Below are 26,894 nucleotides of genomic sequence, written 5' to 3'. Positions count from 1 at the left end.
TGAAAAGAATTGCATTTTTATTCACTTGAGTGATAAGCACACTCATTCCACTTGTTGATGCCTCATCCCAAACCCATGCCTAGAAACCTGGCGTCTCCTCAGAGCATCTGAACCCCTCAGAACTGAGTTCTACTTGATTATTGCATGAATTTATATGTAGGAACATAAACAGAACAAACAAGGCACAGTTAAGCACTTTTAAATCTTAATTTTTCTTTTTAAGCATGTGTTTCTCTCTCCCTTTGAAATCAGTAGGACTTTAAAAGTGTTTAGTTCTGGCTGCATCATGATCAGTATATATATTCCTTATTGATTTTCATAAACATAACTTTTGTGAGAGTGAGCTTTAAACAAAGAGTGCTTCTCCTACATTAAAACTGGCTTGTTGTTGTTTTTTTAAAACAACATATGGACCATGCCAATAAATATACAACTCAAAGCAAATTCATTTTGAGGATTCAGGGTTGTTGTTGTTGTTTTAAGAAAGCGAGAGCTGCAGACCAAACTAGGTTTTGCATGAAATATCTGTGACTGGATCACTGGGTGTTTTCCTACCTCTTTAAAAGCAGCCATGAGAGGGTCTAATTTGAACTGGAGCTGTAGTGCGGTGAGGCACAGGGCTGATCCAAATCACACACACCTGAAGCTAATGTCCGCTACATGGGCACCTGTCCACAGCTTCAGGAGGGCTATTTCAATCAGGGTCATGGTACACTACAACCCTGATCTCATTAAAGCAGGGGTGAGGAACCTGGTGCCTTCCAGGTTGTGGCTGGACTACAGCTCCCATATCCCCTGACCATTAGGCATTTTGTCTGGGATGGGTGGGAACTTCAATCCAACAACATCTGAATGGCCACAGGTTCCCCATGCTGGAATTGAAATCGAATGATCAAAAGGATCGTGGAGGTATATGCACTGGAGAGCCAATCACAAAAACCCCACATCATGTCTCATTTGATGCCTAAGAGAGTGAGCAATGACACAGGAAGGCTCTGGATAAAATGACTTTATCCGTCATGAATTCACTGGGTAGACACACACACACACACCAATCTATATAATGGTGAGAATATCAATCAGCCATACCCAGCAGTTGTAAGGATTTCTGCACTGAACAATGTGAAGCTTGGCATATACTGTATAAATGATAGGTATTTGTTCTGTGTATGTGTGTTGTTTGTGTGTGGGGGGGGGGGTGTTGGCTCATTTAGTGCTCTGAGAATGATCAGTCTTGAAACCACCACAGAACAAAAAGCAGAGGTGAACCATCCTGTTCAGAAGCAGTGGTGTAGCGTGGGGGGTGCAGGTGGGGCCGGCCGCACCGGGCGCAACATCTGGGGGTTAGGGTTAGGGGGTGCAAATCCACAGGTTAGGGGGCGCAAATCCACGGGTTAGGGGGCGCAAATTACTTGCCTTGCTCCGGGTGCTGACAACCCACGCTACGCCACTGTTCAGAAGCTAATGATGATCTGGGTTCTACTATGTTAGAACATGAGAACGATAGCCCCAAAATAAAATAAAATAATACTGTAACCTGTAATGTGCTGCATTGAGAGTACAGTGGTACCTCGGGTTACACACGCTTCAGGTTACAGACTCCGCTAACCCAGAAATATTACCTCGGGTTAAGAACTTTGCTTCAGGATGAGAACAGAAATCGTGTGGCAGCAGTGGGAGGCCCCATTAGCTAAAGTGGTACCTCAGGTTAAGAACAGGTTCAGGTTAAGAACAGACCTCCAGAACTAATTAAGTTATTAACCCAAGGTACCACTGTACAGTATAGGAAGCTGCCCCTTGCAGATCTTGGGGCCCATTCACATGACTGCCCTTTTTACTGCTGCTTCCAAGGGATGGTAACAAAGGGCCAGAACCTGAATTGTGCCAACTTCGAAGCCTGCCAGAAAGCATCCAGACAACTGTCTGATTAACTGCCATTTAAAAGTAAACACAAGCTGACGATAACACAAATGTTCTATGGTGAAAAGAGGACGATGCTCTTTAGAAGTCAGGTTGCACCTTGATATCTCCATTGCACAATGGCCACTAACAAAAATTAGCTTTGCAAGATTCTCCTCTAATATAAATTATGAAGCTATTCTTGTCCTCAGCATTATTCTTATTTTTATCATCACCAAAAGAACCATCTCTTCAAGATACTTGGAAATCCTGTGCAGTAAACAAGCAACCGCTTGTAATCTCGATTCAGTTCTTTGCCGTTTCCACTCATCCAGGATTTCTCCTCTACATCTGAGCCCTTTGTTTCTTCCACAACACAGTCCCTTCCATTTTGTAAATATTCGGTTTTGGTGACATAAACTCAAAGTTTTATTGTGCCGTTAGCCTTGATCGAAGGCGCTGCTGAAAGTTGTTTGGGAATTAAATATCTAAAACAAGCTATTCTGAAGCACAGGGCCTTCACTATTTCATGTCTGGAATGAAGAAATTTCATCTTAGAGAGAGCAAGCTGTCTTTCACACCATATGGCTAATGGTAGTGCATAGCAATTAGCTGGGCTGATTAATGGGGAACAGACTCTAATTTTATGCTTATAATTGAGGCTGCATTTGAACCCCTGGTGCAGATTCAGCACATCCCAGCTTCCACTTATAGCAAGCAGGGAAGCGAGTGGTAGAGAAACCAAGGCTGGAACACACACCCTCCAAACCTTCCTTATTGTTGAAAAGTGTGGTATCAGTACAACCAATCAGAGGTTTGTGCATTAAGATCAGGCAGCCAGATAGAAAAAAGAGCATCTTTTATAGTTTGGTCAATATCTACGAATGCTCACATTGGCCCTAAAATATTTTAACAGGGTATTACCCTCTTATTTCAAGCAAGATGTCCTTTTCTGCCTTCATGCATTTGTAAAGCAGTGAGAAATTGAAAGATCTATTGCACATTTAAGAACAATGCAAATACTACATCAAGTAAATTCAAAATTTTGGCCTAGAATGTTGTTTTCATGTCAAGGTATATTGGCAGCCATGTAATTTACTGACACAGATATTAAAATTGGCTAACATCTAGTTATTTTTGCATTTTTGGTTTATTTAAAGTAAATATGTAGAGTTTTGTAAGGAGAACAGACTACTGTGTGTTGGCACTATAAATGAAAGGAAGTCTTGTGGGTGTTAAAATTCCAAGTGCCATCTGTTCACACTGAAATCATGGGGAATTTTGTCACTACAGTATCTTCAATAAAGCGTGGTTAGCGTCTTATCTGATATAGTTGGAGCCCAGAGAAATCAGACTGAAATTTGTGCTGCTTAAATGTAAACAATGTTAAGTTCCTTCCCCGCCCCTCATTTCGAACTTTCTCCAAATTATACCCATTATATGCACTTCAGTAGAACAGTTCTCGCCTCAAGGAGCTCTCAATTTTAACAGTGGCACAACAGGCAGAAATTCAACACGTGTGTACTGCCCTGTATGGAGATATAGGGAAACTTCACCTGTTGGATTTCTGCCTGCTGCACAGTAAAACTAAGTAAAACTGTAAATGATCCCTGTGTCTCACTTTTGGAGCCTAGGTTTTTAACCAATGAAGTTGTCTTGTTAGTGCAAGAACGACTTGCACTAACAGGACTTCCTCTTCCCCCAACCACCCTGCCCCCAATCTGTGATGGAGGTTCCCCCAACCAACTGAGTGGATTGGGAGGATGCAGAGAAAGGAGAGGGAAATGAAGACCCATATTGCAGGTGAAAGCACTTGTACTCATGGGACAAATCCATTCGATACAACCCCTAGAGACCTTCAAGAATACACTGTTTCAGAATTGACACCAGAATTTCTGATAGTCATCTGGAGAACTTTCCCACTTTTCAATGTGGAGTATCCAGGTGAAATAGAATAAAGGTTTCCTGCACCTCAAATAGAAGAGGGAATTTCAGTTGCTGGAGCTTGTCATCCAAGCTTTATCTACTGAAATTCCCTCTCCTACACAGCAATCAAAGGAAAGGGAGCTCTGGGGCCATTTTTCACCAGGCCTCCCTCCTTACATCAGTGTTTCACTGCACAGAAATTCCTGAAATTTATTTTAAAAAATACTCACTGGCTTCATTGAAATTGCAGGGTCATGCCCATTAGCATGAGCTTACGGATCTTGCTGAGAGTTTTGTCACATGGCCTAAGAAAGAAAAGGCCTCGCCTATTCCCTTTAACAGAGATTTGTTCTGCAGCAACCATCAGCAGCAGAGCTCTTCATGGCCTGCAGCTAAACGTACTCACCTGCTAAGTGCTGCCAATCAAACTGCCATTAAAGGGACAGGCACAGGAGCCCAGTGCAAAAGCTAGCAGCACCCTAATGCAATCCTTCATGGAATCGGAAAAGCAAAAGACCCACATCTTTATTTCTTTTTTTAAGAAAGAAAAAAGATGCTGCGATCAGTTCCCAAATAGCCCCAGTAGAGTTGCTGCTGCTTAATTCTGCCAGATCCAAAGAAGCCAGCCCTGGATAGAAACACATGTGGAAATATTTCCAAACAAGGACAAACCTTGTGTCGAGCCAATGGCCTCTTATCCGAGGCTTCGAAATGGGTGTAAATTTGCTCCCATGAATGGACCCATTGAAACGAAGAAGCCATAGTAAACCTGAGCACCAGAGTCCTTGCGGCATCCAAGCCTTATGTCTGCATTACAGATATCATCACCTTGACCACAGACCATATTCCCTTCCCTGGCCCCCTAAAATGCCCTTCCCAGGCAGCCGAAATGGCATCTCGCTGCTGAGAATAAACCTGTAAATCCGTAAAAAGATGACAACATCCTCTGCCTTTCTGTCCGGCTGAATGAAAGCCCATCGTGATCCCAGAGGCCTAACATGGCAATTTTACTGCTGGGAGATTCTGCTGGATAATGACTCCTCCTCGAAAGGCAGCAATTTAGATGCTAACATTTTTGGTGTGAAGACATTTCCCGCGCCTATTAAGGCTACAGTGTCTAAACGGAAGCTTCTCATACATTGTTGAGGATTGAGCTCCAATAAATAATTGAAAATGTGTATGATGACTGGGGCTTTGCTGCTAATTGCAGACGTAAAACTGTGTTATTTTGGGCTTCTTGGAAGGAAAGAAAGTGATGCTTTTACATTCCAAAATAGTTACAGGATCAACCTACTTTCATTCCCCCCCCCGCTTTCTTTTTTGAGACAGGAATTAATTTTGCATTTGCTAATTAAATGGTGACAGGAGCTTTCTTACCTGCACATTATTTCATGGGTGAGCAGAACTCTGCACATTTCTGGGTTCTTGTCTTGGCCTTCGTACACTATCGCCTGGAAAGAAAGAGAAACAGGAAGGGGGATTTTATTTTTTTAAATTTTATTTTTAACCTGCAAAGTGAATGTGCCTGGAGAAAATGATCACCGACACAGCACATGAATGTATAACAATGTGGCAAGCCAGTTAGCTTTGCTTAAACAGACGGCATCCTAGCAGAAATTGCCTCGAGATTTGTTGCTGGAGAGTCCCAGAAGCGGTGCAGAGTGAGAGCTTTGCTCTGCGCTTTTCTCTCCCCCCCACACACACACTCTTCTGTTTTAACCGATGCATTATGCACATCTTCTGAGCGGTGTGTAGGATAAGCTTTTTTAGTAGTCAAGACAACCACAATGTTCTTTTCAATTCAGAATAAAATATAAACTTAATAGCAGGGAGGAGGGGGGCGGGAAAACCAGGAAAGCTCAGAACACTATGGGGCCTATTCATAAAAAGAAAAAGTTAATATATTTTTAATTCAAAAAGCATGGCTGTACACTTAACTAGCTACTACCAGAGCACAGAACCTGATTCACAACGTGCTCTGTAAAACTCCAGCCTAGTTAACTATGCTAACAAATTAAAGGAGAGTAAATTCCTGTCAATGCAAACAAACAAGTTCTGGAAAACAAGAGACTAAGCCAGTAACATAGATGCACCAGTACCTAAAATGCCATGTCAGTATTTAAGTCTGCTTCATGCGTTATCAATTTAAGCATACACCTTATGTGACACGATATGTTAATCCAGGGTGAGGAGGTAGCGGTCGCCTGGATCTTGCTGTGCTATAACTCCCATCGTCCCTGACCGCTGGCCATGCTGGCTAAAGCTGAGGGAATCTAGAGACCAACAACACCCGTTAAGTCATCAAAGACATGCTGGTCATAATGTGGAGATGGGGAATAACTGATGGGGTGGAGAGGGGCTGCTTAATCGTCCTCCCATCTGCCAGTGCTCCCCAAACCTCATCCCTTTCCCAGGCCAGGCATATTTCTAGGCTCAGATCTAGCTGGTCAGAAAAAAAAGGGGGGAAGGAGCAAGCCACAAGGAGAGGGGGAAGGGAGAACTGGGCGGCAGCAGAAGGATTAAGCACCCTCATGCTATCTGCCAATTCACCCAGAAGTTGTCCCCACACTGGGGTCAGGGGTAAACTTGACAGCCAGTGTTGGTGCAGCAGTTAGAGTGTCGGACTAGGACCTGGGAGACCAGGGTTCAAATCGCCACTTTACTAAGAAGCTCACTGGGTCACCTTGGGCCAGTCACCACCTCTCCACCTAACCCAGGGGTCTGCAACCTTTAAGACAAAAAGAGCCACTTGGACCCATTTCCGAAGGAAAAAAAAACTGGGAGCCGCAAAACCATTGCGACATTTAAAACAAATATATCTCCAGAGCCGCGATCTGACAGCGGGTGGGAAGGTGACGTCGGGACGGTGCGTGACTAACGCACGCACAGCCCCCATGCGACGTTACAGCCAGTACAGCGCCCGCCACAGCGGGGAGTGTCGGGGCACACAATGCGCCTCCTCCCCTTGCTAGTATCCGCCCCGGAGCCGCGGCAAAGGTGTAAAAGAGCCACATGCGGCTCCGGAGCCGCGGGTTGCAGACCCCTGGCCTAACCTATCTCATAGGGCTGTTGTGGGCATGAAATGAGGAGGGGGAGAACCATGTGCATCACCTCCTTGGAGGGAAATAAATGGGGTATAAATGCAATAAACAAACAAGCCCGGGGTTAGGAATGTGTTTGTTTCACATCATCTAGCTCTAGCCTAGGATGCATTAAATAAATGCCTCAAAGTGGTACGTGATAAGTACATGTTTACAAACATGCATGTTGTACACAGCCACACTTGTCAGGGAGCGGATCCTTGTCACGTGTTCTCTAGGTGGCCAGCCCGGATTTTTGCTGCCACAGAATGCGTGGAATAAATCATTTCTAAACGGTGGGACTTCAAGCTGTCCTGGTCTGTCCATTCCGCCTGCTCCTGTACCTTTAAGGGTGCAGTCCTGCACATGCTGACTCTAAGTTGGTGAAGCTTACAGCTGAGTCAATAAATAAAGCATCAGCCTGGGCTGCAAAAACTGACAAGGAAGGGGAAGCTGTGCCACTATGCCATTTGCACACAGCAACATTCTACATTGCAATCACAACAGAAATTCATGTGCCATCTGAAGGAAGTTTACACTCCCCCCTCCCACAACAAGTACACAATGGGGGCGGGGGGGGGGATATGACTCTGCACAACAAAGAGAAAACAAATAGAATCTCAGGGAAGGACTTTGGGGCAGACACCCATGTCCCCCTTCGGCTGAAGGGCCCCCAAACACTGCAGAAGTAATACGCTGTTGCTATTTAAAGAGAAAGGATCCTCCATGAAGCCTAATGGGCTAGAACACAAAATCATTGGTCTGGCCCTTTAAACGACTTTTTATTCTGCAGCAATCAGCAGGCAAAGATTTTTATGGCACAGAACTGCCCTCACCTGCTAATTGATGCTGATCAAATGGCTGGTAAAGGAATAGCTATGGCCGGCGGGTGGGGGGGGGGTTCAGTTCAATAGTTGGCAACCCTAAAAGGCTGGCTGCCGAAATCTGCAACAAGCTATTTATTGAGGTCCAATAAAAATCGCAAACAACCTCATGCAGGGTGTACTGCTGTGCACGGGCATATGTTTTTTGCAGGATGGAGCTCTGCATTTGCAATACTTAACCTTTCGTGCCATCTTGTTAAAGGTAGGCCATTAGTAAACTCCTTTTACTAGGGTGAGCAGATGCAGAGGAGGGCAGGGCTCCTGTATTTGTCTTTACTAGTTGCAAAGAAAGGGGGTGTTTTCAGCAGGAGCGGCTTATCCTGCGACGGCAAGAAAGCCTGAAACGCCCTCCTCTACACAACAGTTTTAAAAAAATACAGAAGCCCTCTTGTCCTTTGTCCTCATGTGCCCCCCCCCCCCGTGCTTTACCAACCGCAGGCAGGAAATGCTTCCAAATTCACCAGTAACATAGGTGCTGCATAGAGGTGCATCTTCCTGTCTTCTGTCTCCAGTAATGAGTGAAATAGCATGATGACCTACAGAACCACGTGTGCATCTTCCTGGGCAGACTTTGGTACTGTGGTGTCCTAAGCTAGGCCAAAACTTGCCACCCCAGCCCTCATGCCATGCCAGGCTTTGGGGAGGAGGGAGGAGGGCTCTGGAAGGGTCCTATAGCCTTCCTACCTCCTCCCCAAAGCAGTAATTAGGCTTTGAGAAGGTGAGAGGACTCTAGGACCCTGTCAGAGCCCTCACGTCTCCTTCTCCTAGCTGAGCAAGTGCTTACCAGGCTCCCTCTGCACTGGGTGCCCAGTGCAGTGCGGGGGAACTGGTTGCACTGCCCTAAAACCACCTCTGCATTTCCATCGATGCTTCTATATAATGCAAGAACAGGAAAATACTGCCTTGGCTCAATCAGACCAAAGTTCTGCCTAGCCCACTCTGTCTCCTGCAGTGGTTGAGCAATTCCGGTTATTCCAGTGGCCAGTTATTCCCACTGACATGTTCTTATGTCAGGTACACTGGTTCTGAACATGGGTGTTCCATTTTTGCTATCATTCATTCATTCAAAATGGTTATAGCCTGCCTTTCCTCAATGAGCCCAAGGTAGTTAACGATGCAAGTTGAAACAATAACTTAACCATTTAAAAAACAATTTGGCAATGGAAAGAAAAACAACAGCTATAAAACATTAAAACAAGAGAGAGAGTAGAATGTGTGTGTTTTTTAAATAAAAAAGCAACCATCAAAAACAATGTAACCACAGCCATTAAAACTACTTCAAAAGGGAAATAACAGTTTATGTCCCCAAAGCCTTCCTAAAAATGAAGATTTTGACTATCTTAACTAAGGAAGGCCATTAGAGTGTTTTGTTTTGTTTTGGAAGTAGAGAGTGGAATTAGCTTTCCTCAAGAGGGAGTTGTAGCACTTTAGGCAGCATAGCCATTGAATGACTTAGCTTCCTATTACAGGTTTAGGCAATATTCATGTCTATGAGTGAATCGTTTCAAGATGTACTGTATACAAATAAATGTGTCTCACACCTAACTTAGCCACGTACTCGCATTTGCTTCAAAGAGACAATGTATATTTACAATGTATCAGTAGATACCAGCCAATATCTACTGATGCTTTATTGATGTTTTTCATTATGCTTTATAGACATTTGTAGATAGGTTCCATTGCATTTTATGTTGTAAGCTACCTTGATATATTTTATGAAAAACTGGGGGTCCATAAACATTCAAATATATAAATAAATTAAAATGCACATAGCTCAGTTGGTAGAGCATGAGAATCTTAATCTCGGGGTTGTGGGTTCAAGCCTCACATTGGGCAAGGTTGAACTGCAACTGTGGTCCCATCCAACTCCACAATTCTATGATGCCAGAGCTGCAGTCCGCAGCATCATTTGGCACACCCTTACTAAAAAGGGTACCGCATAAAAACTTTGCTTTTAAAAGTATAAGTCGTTTCATGGCATCCCTAACACAAACCAACAAGTAAAATTCGTGTGTGTGTGTGTGTGTGTGGCCAGCTCAAGCAAACTAGTACAGCTAAACAAGCGGAACAAAGCCATGCATAAAATGAGACGGCTTGGCACTGCGGTAACTTTGCTTTTGAAAAGGTTGCCCACTGAAAGCGATAGGAGGGGGTGAGGTTTGCCTGTGCAGCAGTCATGAATCTTAGCCAGCAAAAGTAATTGCTTAAACATAGTATTATCACACTCCAGTACGGTATACTATATTTTAATATGATTTAGTAGTGCCGTAAATAATAGCACTGGTGTTGCTGTAGCTTTCTGCAGCCTTCACGCCAACGCCACTTTTTAAGAAAGCTCTAACAGAGCTTGTACAGAGGGACTTTCTCAGCATCTAACTTTATTGCAGAGGGTTGGGGGGGGGTGTCTTCCCTGGGTCCAGATCTTATCCCTTTCTCATCAACCAAGATCTCAGCTTGCATTTCAGAGGGATTTCAGCCTGTACTCCTTTGCATATATTGTTCCACTTGTTTCACCCACTGGGGCTTTGTGTACCAAGTGCGTTTCTCTTTTCCCTTTTGAAAAGCCACTGACATACTTAGCAGGATCTGAGCTCAGTACTGCAAGGTTAGAGAAAGGGATGCAGCTCAATAGCATTGCAAGTTAGTTGCATGCCGAGTCTGACCATCAGCATCTCTCATTTAAGCAGATCTTGGGGAGCAGGGCTGCTAAGGATTGGTGCCTGATGTCTTTAAGAATTGATGCCAGTTAGAGCCAGTATCTGATAAATGTCCACAGTGCCAGCTGGGCACATGCCAGGGGCCCCCATGCCAGGGGTGAGAAGCAAAATTGTGGGAACCAACAAATGTTTACCTTTATACAGTGGGCTATTTTACACACACACATCTCTATATCCTTCATCCAGGCAACCAGGAGGCATGATCTGTTCAAGGATACATTCCAGTTAGGCAAAAATAAAAAAAAGCCTTGAAGGTGTGAAATAGGGCTACTGAGGGCCAAATAGAGAGGCCCTGGAGGGCCACATCTGGCTCCCACTACTGAGTTAGAGTGAACTGCACTGGGCTAGACAACTCCATATCCACTCACCTATTTACATGCACATCTCACTGGCTTCAGTGGAACTTTGAGCCGATTCATACTTTTCCATAATGATGACTTACTTGAAAGCACTCCATGTCAAAATCCCTCTGTACGTGCAAAGCCAGTGCATGCAGATGAAGTGGGTTTTGGATGCGCAAAGAGAACTAGGGGTGGTTTGAAACATCTCATCTCCATAAGGTGCCATGAGGCAGTTTCACCCAGACTCTGCCACACGCCTCGCTGAATTGCTTGAACCAGCTCTAACTTACAAGTCCTTAGGCTTGGAAACACAGAGAAACCCTCATGTTAAAAGCATTTGTGGTGATCCAGAGATCTCTTGCAGATGAGGGGGATCTGCTGTGCAGAGAGGCAGAAAAAACATTCCCGTGGATGGAGTCTTGCACACAATTAAAGTGAATGAGGAAACCACTCCATGTAAGGAGGTCTGGGTGCCCACCAGAGTGCACACAGAGTTCTGGATCTGTGCAAGTAAACACTATACTGCACTAGAATCATTGGTACTAATTCCTACATCAGATGGTGCTTTTAAAAAACACACAGTGATTTGCCTCTTGGAATTTTTAAGGAATATTTACAAGTAGAGGTTTACCTGCAAATCATCAGGACCAGATACAGGTTCATTTAATATAAATATAAATATAAATATAAATCAATTATTTAAATAAATGAAGTTTTACACTACTGTGATTTTTGCAGGTTTAGAATTTTTAAAAAATCTTCCTAGAATCAAAAGGCAACACAAGTGATTGATGCTGTGGGGTTTGTATGTTATCAAGAGTGGACTTTTTGACCGCAGGAATGGAAGAATACCAAAGGCTTAATTGCATTTGATATGTCGGGTTATCGGGGCGCTGCCAAAAAGCCAGCGAAGCTGGGGCAATGGTGTTTTGTGCTGAATAATTGATTTTGCATTTAATACAGCACAGTAGGGCCCCAAAGGATCCCACCCCCTACTTAAGTAAGAACTGAAAATGTTGAAGCCCCACCACTGTGCATGCTCAGCTGCCAATCTTGCCGGCACCGGAGTCAATGTGAGTTTAATTGCAGCAACATCAGCTTCACTAGCAGCTACAAATTTAATTCCCTCCCTTTCTTCACTTCCTCTCCATGCATCTGCTATGCTTACTTAACCTCCAGGTACCTACTTTTTAAAAAACAAAACCCAGCTAAATAGCAATAATGAACAAACAGAGTCAACAGTGTGGTATCTAATCACCTGTCTGTTGTGTTTAACATCAGCAGTCCTTTTGCTTACGTGCATAACATCCTTAGCCTTGCGATGCACTAGGGGCTCACTTCAATTTCTTTGCACTCAGCTATTATCAAGGCAACTGCATGTATTAAAACAGAATGCATGGCTGGGAGATGGACGCTGCCTACTTTTTTCAGCTCCCATTCTATGAGCCACATATAGAGGTTACCAAAAGTTTTGCATTTCCTTTAGGATTGCCAACTAGATAAAAGCAAAAACAACCCACTCCTGCCCTATAACAAAGCTTCGATTTGCATAAATCAGCAGGCACCACTTTTGCAGCTAAGCATTATCACCTGCCAATTGCTGCCTATCAAACTGTGCTTGAAGAGAGAGCTGCATGTGCTGATTTGAAAGTTGGCAACCTTAACCCCCCCCCCCACAGACACACACACACACACACACACACACACACACACACGTGTTGGGTTGTACAGATGCTCCTCAGTATTTCCTTCTTTGCAAGAACAAAAAGGCAAGCCAGTTCTAGGAGCCTATTTGACCAAACACAATTTTACCCGCATTTCAGATTGTTTACTGATAATAGCTGTTCAACGAATTGCATTAAATGCCATGCATGTGTTGGGAAGGACCTTAGCTCAGTGGCAGACCATTTGCTTTGCATGCAGAAAGTCCCAGGTTCAGTCCCTGACATCTCCTGGAGAGCTACTACTACCGGTCAGTTTAGACAATGCTTAGAAAGCTGGTCCGACTTGACATAAGGGACACTTACAAACACAACATTCCTGCCAAGATTGCCCCTACATTATATGTGAGCCTGGTCCATCCAAGGTGCTTAGGATCTGTGCACAAGCACCAGGGAAATTAGATCCATTTCACCCAACTATGTTGAGCAGGTTGATGCACCATGTGTTCATGCAGAAACAATGCAGTGGACATGACCAACACCATGCAAAAGCAAGAGCATGCAAAAAAAAAAAAAAAAAGGACAGGCCATGCACTCAATGGCCAAGTCCCATGAACACTTTGCCTGCTGCAGAGTGAAATCCAGTCAAAGGGGAGGAAAGAGACTGTCTTGGGCAGAGAAATTGCAAGAAGTGGTCCTTAGTGTTTGTTCAATAAGCTGGCGTTACTTGGCTAAACTTGACATGCGAGTGTCTAGAATGTTGCAGGTATTTAATTCATTAAGGGCCTGTGGAGAACAGCCTCTTGTTATCCTTCCCTTGCACCATTACCAAGGCTAAAAAATGGCAACCTAGATTTATTTGGAAGAATAAGTTTGCAGACCTCTAAGCTGCAATGAAGGACCCGGAGGACCAAAAGAATCCCCACCCCTCTGTGGATGAATGATCAAATAACAGGATAGACAGGGTGCCACTCTATTTTGGCTCTCTAAGCCACTCTTAGGATGTTACCTCTTCTCGCAAATGGCACAATATAAGAAGTGTGGGGCTGACTGGTTAGCTTACAGTTGCTGTCTGTGCTCACAAACCATGGCGGCAAACATTTACAACAGTTGGTTTCAGGACGGAAGGAAGAACAGTCTCAGATCTTTGCAGCTGACAGAAACTCAGGTCCCACTACAGGAAGTTGCTAAATTATGATTCCTTTAAATACACACGCAGACGCGCACGCACAACCCTTCTATTGTATGCATTAAATGAAAATGGTGTATTGATCTAAATATTTCCAAATATTTTTTATGCTCTGTTCATGAAACCAAGACCTTTGGTGGGATAATAGTCAAAGTTATGCAGGGCTCTGCTCCGGTGAAACCTAGTTACAAAAAGAGATCAATAAATTAGGAAGAAGTGAAGTGAAAGTACCCCGGTATAAAGTTAGACTACTGTAGTACTAAAAATAATTTTGCAAATGTACACCATAACCCACATGGGTAAAGAAATAAACAACCATGTGATGCAATTTTCCCCCGGTGTGGGTGTGTTTGTCTTTTATAGTTTTAACTCTGGGGTATGTCTTGATAGGAGGCTGAAAAAGTATATTAAAAAGGCAATTAAATCCTTTCCCCTTACCTCCAACTAGGACCATTATGTTTATTAATTTAGAAATAACTTTTAATAAATGGCGTTTAGAAGACATTTGAAGGCAGCCCTGTTTAGGGAAGTTTTTAATGTTTGATGTTTTATCGTGTTATTAATATTCTGTTGGGAGCCGCCCAGAGTGGCTGGGGAAACCCAGTCAGATGGGCGGGGTATAAATAAATACATACATACATATATACATACTACTACTACTACTTATTAAAAACATTTCTATCCTGCTTTTCATTGCTAGTGATTTCAAAGTGGGTTAAAAGTTAAAAGCAACACAAAAAACACTCAACAGCTTAAGAGCAGGAGCAAATGCATGGCAACCCGAAGAGGTCAGGACAAATAAGTCTGACATTAAATGTTGAGGAAGGCCTGAGCAAAAAGTCCAGTCTTTAGCTGGTGCCCAAAGCTGAACAGGATCAGCATCCATCCTATTTCAAAGGGAAGAGCATTCCAAAGGCAAGGTGCCCCCACCGAGAAGCCTCTCCCCCACAACGCTGCCATACAAATATCAAAAAATGGTGAGGCTGTTGAGAGCCACCTTAGCTGACTTTAATATACAGGCTGGTCTATAGGGGAGCAGGTGTTCTCCCAGGAATTGAGTTTCCAAGTTGTTTGGGGCTTTCTGTACACAAGTACCATGAAACTGGCTCAGTCACATATTAGAAGCCACTGCAGTTCTTCCACAATTCGTGCTCACTGCAGGCCACCTCTGACCAGGGGTGGATTTAAGGGAACACGACTGGTTCGCCCACACTGGGTGCCAAACCGAGAGGGAACAGCAACAATGATGAATAACAGAAAGTGAGAGGTGGGAGGGGGTGAATTTTGGCATTGCACAGGGAGCCACTGAAATTTTGAAGCCCACCACTGCTCTGACAGGAGCCTAGCCACATGCAACAAAAATTCCAGGGCAGCTTCACATAGAGTAATCCAAACATGAGGTTATCAGCACATGGGCCACAGGAGCCAAGTTCTCCCTGTCATAGAACGGCAACAGCTGGTGAACCAGCCAAAGCTGAAAAGAGGTGCTCCTCAACAACAAATATTCTAGGAGCAACCCAAACTATGCACTGGTTCACTCAGTAGGAGTGCAACCCCCTCCAGAACAGGACCTCTGACTCATTGGGATATATGTCCAACCACACTGGGGGTTTTTTAAATGCACAGATTTGGATACAGTATTCCTGCGGGACGTGCTCTACAGTCATAACTAACTTGTTCCATTAGCTGCAATGTTACTTAGGAGCAACTAACTTTAGCTGGATTGGAGCCCATGGGTTGTAAGGTTTTCATCTGCAGAATAGGGTACTAAGTTGTTGTTTTTTTGCAATTTCTCCCCACCTGCTCCTCCAAACCTCTGCACCATATTTATGGCAGGTGAGGGGGGCTGCAGGGATGGGTGGGATAATTGCCTGAAATTGCCAAAATCTCCTTTCTGCTGGCAGCAGTCTTCTGTTAGCTGAACACCACCACTGGATATAACCCAATGTGCATAAATGGTCACGAACCAATCCCTATGTCCCTATATCCAGCAAATTATCTCTTACCACTTGGGATATCTGAGTGCTATCTAACATTATGCAGACAAATAGGTGTCCACATAAAAGAAGCATTTTATACATCAGGTTGCATCCATAGGTCTATGTCTGAAGAAGGGGCAAAGAGTATTTAGATAATCATAAAATAGGGTTTAGACTATCATGTTGTATTGATAAAGCCTTGGAAATATTTAGGAATGAGTGCTTAGATTCTGGATTAAAATAATTTCCACTTGCAATATTTAACCAGCCACTAATTCTGATTTCCGCCTGCAGAGCAGCCCCTCATTATTTGCTATAATGTTTTAATAGGTAGAGCAATAAGGGGTTGCTCAGACTGGCCCCCAAAATATAGCGATTATTTTTCTTGCTCAACAGCCCTAAACCAAAAGACGCTAATCATTGTTCTCATTCTCTCGTCCCTGGCATGTTGGCTCGCTAATCAACTTGAATTCACATGAATTAAATAAAATTCTTGCCCCCCTTAATATGTTCGTTTTCAACGCTTCTCAAACATTCACATGGAAACAACTCTAGCGTAAATATCCCAGAACAAATGGCTGTATATTATACAGGAGGGAGCAGTTGGGCTGCCAGACTGGGAATGCACTAGGCCATCTGGCCCAGGCAGTCGCTCCAAAATCCTCAGCTTTGTTTTCACCCCCAGACTCCAAACAACACATTTTCCACTGTGATGAGTTTACATTTTCCCAAACACACAGGTCCTGATCATGCATGCAAATTTCAGACTTCTGCATTCTTCTCCATATGAGGAAATTAAAATCACCTGCACTTTCTGACATGCAACCAAAGGAACACTGAAGCTGCTGGAACCTGGCTCGATTGCAAACTTTCTCTCTTGCGTTTTCAAAGGCGCATTGTGCTCAATAGCTCAGATTCTGCAGAGTTCTTTTCTGAATGGATTCATAATATTTTAATCGCCTATGTGCCAGCCACAGAACCATGCAATATGCTGAGCAGAGAGCTGATTGAATACCTGTGTGCATTGGCACAGCAGGGTCGTGGCAAAAATGGAAAACTACATATGTACCATGTGCATCATGCTCAGCGGCAGGGAGGGGAGGGGACAGACATCTATAGAGTTATTTGAAACAATGTTTGATATAGCATCTAGAATGCCTTACATGGGGGAAAGTTCTGCAGGAAACAGCTCTACTTATTTCTACGAAGTGCATTAGGACTGAACTGTGAGAAGATCTGCTCTCAGCACTGAAGAGTACTTAACGTTGTTCAGTGAAGGGTATTGTTTATCAGGTTGCATACATGTATATTTACATGCACATCATTCCAGAGCTGAGAAGCACCCACGGCATCCAGCTTTACATTGCCAATATGTCCAATGCCAAGTGCAATATAGACACATAAAACACAACATGATACATGCACACGCTTGAAGGCCTGACCAATGTTAAAACTTCAGGGACAAATTCACATGTTCGGGGCAAGGGAAGTAAGATTGGGTGTTTGCTTATATGAATGCAGAGACAAAATTAATGCCCAAAAGCCTAAATCAGCTCTCTCCAGTTGGGGTAAGCTTTGTCACTATATCAGGACCCAAGTCTAATTTCTTAGGCAACATCAGAGACTGCTAAATATAGGCAAGCAGTTGCATGCAGGTACTGTCCCATTTAAGCCAACAATGGCTTATTCATGAGTAACTATTTCAAGATTTCTACCCAAAATATACCCTTGTCTATTCTTAGGCTTTAGGGGTTGGTTTTTTTAAAAAAAACATACAGATGAAGTTGGGATAATATCCATGACTCATAAAGCACTATTACGACCTGCTTTATTTTTTTTTAAAAAAAGCAATATCTCAAGCCCAGCATCTGTCCATGACTTTTCATACAGAGAGTCTCAAGCATCCAGACATTTAAACAAAGAAATAATAATAATACTAATACAATTGAATGAAAGTGATTGCAATCACTGTGGATAATAAACCATCTATTAAAGTTTATTTTTCTGAATTAAATGATTATATAGTTCAGTTACCTACATGCTTATGTCAATATCACTATAGATTTAAACCAGCCTTTCCCTTCAATGGTGTCTCTTCACTGACACATTCCTAGAGGGGACAACCTATTTGTTCATTAACCTTTTCAGATATATTTTTTAAAAAATAATATTTGCAACAAATGTCTTCGAAACAGTGACTGCCGTGTAGGACAGTCATTGTTGACGAAGGCACGTGCGCAAGTCTCCCGCTGACGCCACCCCATTAAGGCATGCATGCTCCTGCCACAGTTTCATTTCGGAGTCATCATTCCATTATCCAATTTGTTCTGAGTCGTTTGTACTGGAATACTGCCCCTCTAAGTAGGTTGACAATATATGTTTAACTTGCATTAAAGATTAAAGTTTTTTTTTCCCAACCAGGCTTTGCACAATTTAATTACAAGCTGAAAGTTACTCGGGAATCTCCTATATATTATGCACACTCTGCGCTAAACTGCTAGCGATGTCTCCACATTTGGACACGTTGGCAAGCCATATGCAGCACTGACCTTCCTTCCTTGATTAACTAGCGCACAGGCTTCAAGACCTCCCAAGCAAATTTGTTTTGAGCAGAAATTTAGCAAGCGTCTTTGCTTTCCAGAAATAATAATCAGATCACCACAAGCACAAAAACTGATACAGCCACTGATTATATTTAAAGGCACATGTGCCACTTCTGAGCACATTCATGGGCCTAACAAGGAAGCAAATAACACAACACACTTGTATCCACCAGCTTGCTATTTTTTACATTCACACCCAGAAGAGGCTTTTAATGTAGTTCTGTATCAACATTCTCCCTCAGATCTTTGTTCTGTCTATGTTGTTTGTCAGTGATAAGCTTCAATCCCACCCCAAACTCAGAAAAAGATACTGTATTTTTTTCCTCACTGCAGATTTAGATACAGAAGGGGGTGGGGGAATTGAGACATCCTCCAAAGGTGATTATAGCCTGTAATATCTGTATTATAAATGCTACAAACAAACAAAGGCTGCAATCCTGCATTCAGGCTGCTTAAATCTCACCATCGTATTTAAGCGAAGGATGGCAGACTGTTCACCTTTTATTTTCTTAAGAAAACTCACAGATGATTTGACAACAATGCAATCATAAGCAAAGTGCCTTGTTAAGGAAAGTGCTTTAAAGCTATAGAAACTCAAATAGTCGCTTTCCACCAGGGGATCATAATTATGAAAGGTGGAAACATCATCTCTTCCATGACTGTAATATAAAAGCTGTTCAATTATAATATTTAATGGTATTTTTGTAACAATTCCTCATGAAATACACAAGACACACCCCAAAGCACTGTGAGGGCTTCTGCCAATTTAAATATGAGCTCACAGATCCATTTTCAGCCAATTCTGTTCACCACTTTTTCGAGACTTGCTGTTAGAGAATTGTTCCTGTTTTTGTTTCAGCCCCTGCTACAGACTCTTTCAAAAGAGTATCTTTCAATTAGCTGTATCTGAAAGATGGAATTGTCTAACATAATTACTTCATTTTCTTTCTTTCTTTTTCTTCCTATTGTAAGACAGCCATCAATAGCAGGAAAAGATGTTTAGGGACCATCAAAGACAGTGTTCTAAAACAAACTCAGCACTTTGACCTTTCTGGTTTGGTGTCAAAAAGCCACCAAAAACAAAGCCAAGCAATAAAAGTTTTTGAAGACAGAATTTGAAACACCCAGAAACTGGTTTATAAATGTGTGCAAATGTTGGAGATTTTGTCTGGCCTTTTTAAAGTGGAGGAACCCCTCCTACACAAAAAAACCCCCAACTTTTTTATAGAAAAACAAAACTTGAATAAGTCTATGTACCTCAACTGATTACTTTCAAATGATTAACATGAATGCTAATCAGATCTGATTTTAAAGTCTTTTAATTTTAGATTTTTTTTAAAAAAAGAAATTATGATTTTAATTAAATCATAGCACAAAAATATTGTGATTTGGGGAGGCAAAATTCTTGCCTCCTGTTTTGGTTTTCTCTCTGTCTGTGTGTAGCCTTTTACCTGCAAACACAATTGCTTGGCTTTGGGTATGTACACATACACACACAAACTTGAGCGTTCTGAAGCAAATGTCATACTCAAAATTAGCCTGCATCACAGGAACAGCTCCCCATATTACAAATTAAAACTAGGCTTGTATTTGAACGTAGCATTTCTAAAACAGTCACTTAACCTCCCGGCATACATTTCACTGCCTAGTTATACAGCTGCAAAGCTCTAATGAGTTAATCGCTGTCCCCCCACCCACCCAAAAAAACCAACCACCAAAAACACTAGGAATGTCATTGCAAATAAGAGAAGGATAAATATTTGCTACACTGGCTGGTTGCTGTTTTTGCGTGGCTGTGTTTGTTTTCTATTTCTTTTCATTCGTATAATTAAAGTGAGTTGGGGGCGGGGGAGAGGAGAATCCTGTGATCTGAACGCCTTCAGGGAGTAGGAAGCCGCACGTTATTTATTTATTTCAAACAGCAACTGTGCCTAATTAAAACTTCGGATTTGGGGGGAGACAAAATTAATCTCTGCGTGTGTGACAAATAACATTGCCCTCCCCGCCTCTCCTCCTCCTCCTTCTGGCCGCAACCCGATCTCAGTTCCTTATTTGGCCCTGGCCCATTAGAGAGGTTGGCGAGGAGGCTGTGACGGCGATCCTGTACCTTTAAGGCGGCGGCGCCTTCACCCCGCCCTGGCTCCCGGCCAATCTAAAACCGGGAGCAGGAGGCGCTTTGCCCATCGCAGCCAAACGCCGATTCCAAAGCGCTCTTTCGCCTGAGCTGCGCGCGGCTTGCTCTGGGCTCTGCAGCCGCAGGCGCGCTTTCCTTTCCAAGCGGATGGACTTCATCCCTCGCTCGCAGAGGCGAGATCTCCGTCATCTCATCGCTCCTGCTTTAGGCGGACTTTCCCCCTTTCTGGTGCTCTAACCGTTAGGACTGCTGGCTCTCTCCTCTACCTGGACTTTTAAGTGGCTAGGAATTTGGAGTAGGAAATGTGAGGGTGGGGAAAAGAGAGAGAAATACTTCGCACCTAATGCGCCCCGATGGCAACCGTCCGCTCTTAGCAGAAGCATAGAATTGGAAAGGGTCCTCGGGATCATCTAGTCCAACCCCTCGCAATGAAGGAATATATATAGCTGTCCCGTACAGGGATCGAACCAGAAGATGAGGCGCGTTTGAAAACTCTGACCGATGTTAGAAAATACCCTCCGGCTCTCGCCCCAGAAACCAGGTCTTTGTGGGACTGGTTTGGATAGGAGTTTATCAACTTCACCCCAGCGGCGTGGCGTGGGGGGTGCAGGGGGGCCGGCCGCACCGGGCGCAACATCTGGGGGTTAGGGTTAGGGGGCACAAATCTACGGGTTAGGGGGTGCAAATTACTTGCCTTGCCCCGGGTGCTGACAACCCACGCTACGCCACTGCTTCACCCGGCCGTGCAAAGCCAGGATCCGCGGGCAGACAGCTGGAACAAAGGGGTTTACTTCGGGGTAAACTTGGCCAGGACAGCAAAGGGGCTGAAATGGAATTGGTATCTTGGGGTGGGGAGAAGAGAAAAACCCAACCCCCTCTCCTCCCCTCCTTCGGCTAATTTGCTGATCTGTGTCAATTTGTCCGAGGGGCTGCGCTTTCCCCCGGGAAGAGAGACTGGTCTGCACGGCCTGTCGCAGCGTGCACACAAAAGCAGTCGCACGTTGCGCGCCTTGACCTCACCTCATTCGGCGCGCTCCCCACGTCGATCGCCGGCTCCGCAATTCTGGGGACGCACACAAACAAACAACCAACTGGTCCCCCGAGCCAGCCCCCAGTCTCAGCTTCCTGCAACCCGCGGCGAACCGAACCAAACGCGTTGTCTCCAACCACCCCAGACACAGCTTGATCTCTCCGAGGGAGAAAGTATACAGGCACGAATTAAGACGGGAGGAACTTACTTGTTTTGTCATGGAGTCGATTAAGCGGACATAAAAATCCTGTTCTGTTCTGATCCCTACGAGCAGGAGAGGGGGAATGGGGAGTGGGGAAGAGAAATAAATTAATCAGTAGCGTCGTTACGATAAATAATGCAGAAAATGACAAAATGGACAGATCGGTGTTTTCTTGAACTTCGGTTACTCGGCTGTGCAGGAGCAAGAGGGAAGGGCCTTGGAACCGATTGTCATAATAATCACCATTATTGTTACTGTTATTTATTGTCATCATTACCAAGCACAACCCTACAAAAAATTGGGGGGATGGATCGCGAAAATAACAAGGACGTTAGCATGCGGAAAAGCCATTGAACACGGGTTCAAATTCCTTGTCACTCCAGCATGCACACAAACACTTCGAAGACACCCCTCCCTTCTTTTTGGGGGGATGGCGCATAAAGGAGAGATCTTCCTCGAGACATCTTCTGGTGTCCCTTTGCCCTCATCGGTCCCAGTCTGACTTGTCACCCCGCCTTAACCCCCAGCCCAGCCCAGCGCATATATATTATAAGGGAGAGTGGAGGCGAAAATAGAGTTTTCCCTCTTTTCCTTGAGTTTGACTGCATGGTCAAAGAGGGTAGGCCTTTTATTAGGGGAGCATGGCTTTGGGGGACAGAACCTCCGTTTGCTATGTATTTTTATTGATTTATGTTGATTTGGAGGGGGGCAGCTGCCCATCCCTGCTCCGCCTTGGCGACCTCCATGTTTGACTGACCAAAGTGGAACGTTGTGTCTGGTGAGCTGGAAACATGCAAAGCGAAAGCAGTCGCCACGTGGGGAAGGAAAGAGAAACTGTCCTGCCTTATGGGACTACTGGAGAGGTGGCTTTCACCCTTTTCTTTTCCTTCTCCCCTCCCCGGCTTCTCACTTCCAGGAGTAAACAGTTCACTTGAGCCAGGGAGCTCCCTAGAGCTTTCAAGCCGCCGCGAGCTGTCAGGGTTGGGCCGAGCCAGGAAAGGGGCTCACCATTGCTGTAGAGGAGCTGCAGCCGGTAATGGATCCCGTTGTTCGTCTTTTCGCTGTTGGCTTCCTGAATGGAAAAGGGGCGCACACATATAAGAACGACGGCAGACCACCGGGACGCTCCAAACTCACTCTGCGCTTTTCTTTACTTTGTTCTTAGTTTCTACACACAAACATACACACACATCCCGCTTTCTTTCTTTTTCCCTTTTTCCCATTCAAGCGGGGATTTAGCTTGAAGCATTTAACCAAAAGTGCCTAAAGGAGGAGAGAGAGAAGCCTGGGGCAGGGCTGCAACCGAAGAGAAGCCCACGAGGGAAACCCAGGGATGGAGGGGACACGCCTTGATGTCACGAAGACAGTCGACGGGGTGGGGGCGTTGTAGTGGCATGAAGTTGTCAAACTGGCTCAATTGGGGTGGAGGTTCTGCGGGGAGAAAGGGACCCTGCGAGCGTTTGGAAGGCGATTCGTCTGGTAGGGATTTTGCAAAGGCAATGTTATTCCCCCGCTCCCAATAGCGTGCAAAATAGTTGCAAAGCTAATTTTAAGGCATGGAGGTGTGGAATTGCGCTCCCTCTCTCTCTCTTTCTCTCTGGTGATGGGCTGTGCAAGGGGTGGGGGAGGGTTACAATTCGCAGGTGAGGCAGTCGGAGCCTCTTCACCACCCACCCACCCACCCATCCCGCACTTCACACGTTCACTTACTTTCTCCTTCTCCACGAAGCCCACGAAGGCGGTGCGCTCGATCTCCACCGGCTGCCCCTGCCGGTCGTACAGAGCCAGCACGAAGTGGAAGAAGTTCGATTTCCTCAAGTTGGAAGGCGGCTGCTTCTCGAAATGAGCCCGGGCCAGGCCCACCCCGCTGCAGCCAAAGACACACACGGTTAGGAGCCCCGAGGAGGTCCCAAGGCCCTCTTAACTCCCATCTCCAAGGGGGTCTCTCTCCCACATGCCACCCCTGCCCGCCTTTCTGGTCACCCTCGCTGGAGTTAGGGCACTAGACGCCACGGAGTAAGGGGCGCCGGGGCTAGCGAGCCGAAAAGCACTCGAAGTCCCGGGCCAGGGTCCCGCACGGCTTTCTAAAATGCCCAGCAAGCTTTCGGGTCACAGCTCAAGGGCCCTCACCCACGTCCATTTCAGGCCTGGTCCTCCTATTTTCCAGCAGAAAATTCTGTGAAACTCGCTAGCCCGAAGGAGAAACCAGAGCAGGTGGCTCAGTCCTACAGGGGAAGCAAACTTATTGATTCACCTATTTTGTTGCCTTTCTTTCTTTCTTTCTTTCTTTCTTTCTTTCTTTCTTTCTCTCCCGTGTTGGAGCGCCTGGCTCCTCGGAGCCAGAAAGGAAGAAACAATGCTCTCCAAAGTGATTATGATTTTATTTTTTTATGAAACATTTATTTTGCTCCTGAAACACCCCCCCCCCTCCACCCACAAACCTTCTATTTCCACTTTGTAAAGCTCAGGTTGAATTATAGATTGCTTTAAGCTGCCCGAGATAGCTGAGCTTTGCTTTCCCAGCGCTGTTCTTTTGCAGTCCCCTCCGCTCTGGCCTCAGCTGTCAGGGAAACCCGCCATGTGCCTTATCTTTCCGCCCGAGCTTTTAAGAGCGCCTCTGGCTCCATCGCCTCTCCGGTTCTTTGCGGTGGGAACCATCCCGCCACAGGCTGCCTAGGAAAACTTTAAACATTTCAACCTTTGGGTTGTCCCTGCAGAACTGCAGAACTTTCCCTTCCTCAGAGGGGCATTTTTCCTGGGGGTGATACTGGGCAGAGGATGGACGTGAAATACAGCCGAACATGACAGTTAAAACCGAGAGTTGGCTCTTGGTTCCGGATCCGTCTTAGCAAATGCGCCCCAGGCTGCAATCCGAACCGGGGCTGGCTTGGAGGCGAGTCCCACGGCAATAATTCGGACTTGCTTCCGCGCAAACACGGACAGCAAGAGGGGTGTGTGAAAGAGAAAGATTTAGAGATGTCCGGGACAGAGGCTTTGCAGAATGCAAGGCTGTGGAGGGCGGGAAGAGCATCCGCGGAGGAGGAGGATGACTACCAATAAATATTGCAAAGGTTTTGCAGAAGGGACACACACACGCGTCTAGCGTTGTGCATCTAGAAAAAGTTCATTGCCTGTTGCAACTCACAAAAATCGAGGCTTTGGGAGGAAACGGGGGTCAATTTGCATTAGTGCTTATATCTTCTGGAGGGTTATGCTGGGGAAGGAAGAGTGTTGCACCTACTAATGTAGCTTTTTTGAGAGATGAAGAGACGGTTATGAGACTGGGGGCATCGGAAGAGTAAACATATTGTGAAAATCATTTTGGGGAGGAGGAGGGGAAATGGAAAGTGTGAGCGAGAGACAGAGAAAGACGTGTTTGCCCAACTAGGAAGGAAGAGCCAACGCGCGTAAAGACGCCACTGACAAGGCGCTTGCAACAACAAAAAGTGGCCCCAGCGCAAAAGTCCTGCAGGCAAAAAGTCGGCTGCGGAGAGCTGCTGTTGCTGGAGAGGTAGCCTACCGAGACAAGAAGGGAGAGGAGGGCAAGGCAAGGGGAGCGAGGGATGCTGCGCCAGCGCCTACGTACCTCTGCGCGGCCGTGTTTGCATCTAGGACGCCGGCGCCCTGCATCCAGGTCCTGACCGCGTTCATGCCCGCGCCGAGGGGCTCTTCCTTCATGCTGCTCCCACTCCGCTGAATGCTTTCCTGGATCCCAAACATGAATTAAAAGCAACCAGGACCCTCCCTTCTTCTTAAAAAATAGTAATAATATAGATCTAAGAGAGAGAGAACGACAACAACACAAAACACAACAACAAAGAATAGTGTTGATGATAATAAATCGCCAGGGAGTGTTTTTTCTTCTTCTTGCTTGCTTTCTTTCTCTCTCTCTCTCTCTTTCTCGCTCTTTGCTTTGCTTTCTTTCTTTTTCTCTGGAACCGCTGCTGGAATCAAAGCAAATCAGAGAAAATCAAACACAGACATTGAAAGGGAGAAGCAGCAGCAGCGGGGGAGGAAAAACAAAACGAGCGAGAATCCAGAGGGGGACCGAAATCGCCCTCCCCCGGGGTTGGCCGCGGATGCTCTTGGCTTGGCTGGTGGCGAGCTGGTTCTTGTCGAGGCTGCGTGGCGGAGTGGCCTTTGGAGGAGAAGAATAACAACAATAATATTTTTTTTTAAAAAAATGATGATGATGATGAAGATGACGACGATCGTTTGTTCGCTGGCCGGGATCGCGCCAGAAGCCGGAGGACGAAGGCGCCGTCCCCGTTCCGCGCCGAAGTCACCCTCCTTGGGATCGCCGGAGAAAGAAGGCAGTTTAAGAAACAATAGGATCGACTGGAGCGGCGGCGGCTTTTGCGGCGGCGGCGGCGCCCTTGGCTACCTCAAGTGTCATTTTCCAGTGACAAGAGAGCGGCAAGTTTGCTGCCTCCCGCGCGCTCTTCTTTCTGGTGCCTTTTCTTCCTGGCTTTTCTTTCCCTCCAGCCAAAGATCTTTTCCCCCTTCTTTCTTTAATATGTATATATTAATATATATATTTGCTTTTCTTTCTTTCTGCGGGGCTCCTCTGGCTCCTCTCTCTCTCCTGCCTTTCTTCCCCAGCGCAGGAAGCTGCCTGCCTGCCTGGCTGGCTGGCTGGCTGGCTGGCTGCTGGAGAGAGCGACAGAGGAAGACACGCCGGCAAAGGTAAGCAGCAGGAGCAGCAGCAGCAGCCTCCGCGGGTGAACGGCGATCCTCTTGGCTTCTTCCCTCCCCCCTTCTTCCCTCCCCCCCACGCGCTCGAACCGGAGTGATTTGCAGTCTTTCCCAATGGAATCCGTTCCGACTCTCCCCGCAGCCAAACACGAGCGCAGCAGCCCCAGCGGGCAGGGGGCGGGGCCCGGCCCGGGCTCGGCGCCGCCCTCTCCATTTGCATAGCGTCACAACTTCCTCGGCCGCGCCGCGGCTCGCCAATGGGCGGCGAGGAACTCCGAGGTGCGTCGCGCGGCGGGCCGGGGGGACACGCCCCGCTCATTAGCATCGCCCCGCCCCCTCGCCTCGCCGGGAAAAGACCGGAGAAAGTTGCCAGCCAGGGCGCGAGAGCCGCGGGCGGCGAGGAGAAGGAAGGAAAGGAGGAAGGAAGGGGAAAAGGGGACAGGATCGGGTTGGGAAGAGGCAGGATCGGAGTGGAAAGGCGCAAATGCAGGCGGAGAGCAGCGCGCTTGCCCTCCAGCAGCAGCCTCGTGGTGTTGTTTTTGTTTTAAGACGCG

The 26,894-nt window shown here is 45.7% G+C and overlaps 2 protein-coding genes across 10 annotated transcripts in view; both read right to left on the bottom strand.

Annotated features, from left to right (window-relative positions):
• Nucleotides 1-26,393, bottom strand: part of EBF1 (EBF transcription factor 1) — a 369,352-nt gene extending 342,959 nt beyond the window's left edge. For all 8 annotated transcript variants that reach the window (XM_081184946.1, XM_081184950.1, XM_081184947.1 and 5 more), the window contains exons 1-5: nucleotides 25,232-26,393; nucleotides 23,356-23,512; nucleotides 22,654-22,717; nucleotides 21,652-21,707; nucleotides 5,203-5,276 (exon numbers count right to left, since the gene is read on the bottom strand). In XM_081184946.1, the coding sequence (XP_081041072.1) occupies nucleotides 5,203-5,276; nucleotides 21,652-21,707; nucleotides 22,654-22,717; nucleotides 23,356-23,512; nucleotides 25,232-25,365 (485 nt within the window). In that variant the 5' untranslated portion in view covers nucleotides 25,366-26,393. The remainder of the gene's footprint in view (nucleotides 1-5,202; nucleotides 5,277-21,651; nucleotides 21,708-22,653; nucleotides 22,718-23,355; nucleotides 23,513-25,231) is intronic.
• Nucleotides 1-26,894, bottom strand: part of LOC308582131 (ovomucoid-like) — a 331,104-nt gene that overhangs the window by 124,909 nt on the left and 179,301 nt on the right. The window lies entirely within an intron of this gene.

The sequence above is a fragment of the Podarcis bocagei genome (genome assembly GCF_964188305.1).
Source record: "Podarcis bocagei genome assembly, chromosome: 2".
Classification (NCBI taxonomy): Eukaryota; Metazoa; Chordata; class Lepidosauria; order Squamata; family Lacertidae; genus Podarcis; species Podarcis bocagei.
Note: the sequence above shows the minus strand (reverse complement) of the source record. Positions and strands in the feature narration are given on the sequence as shown.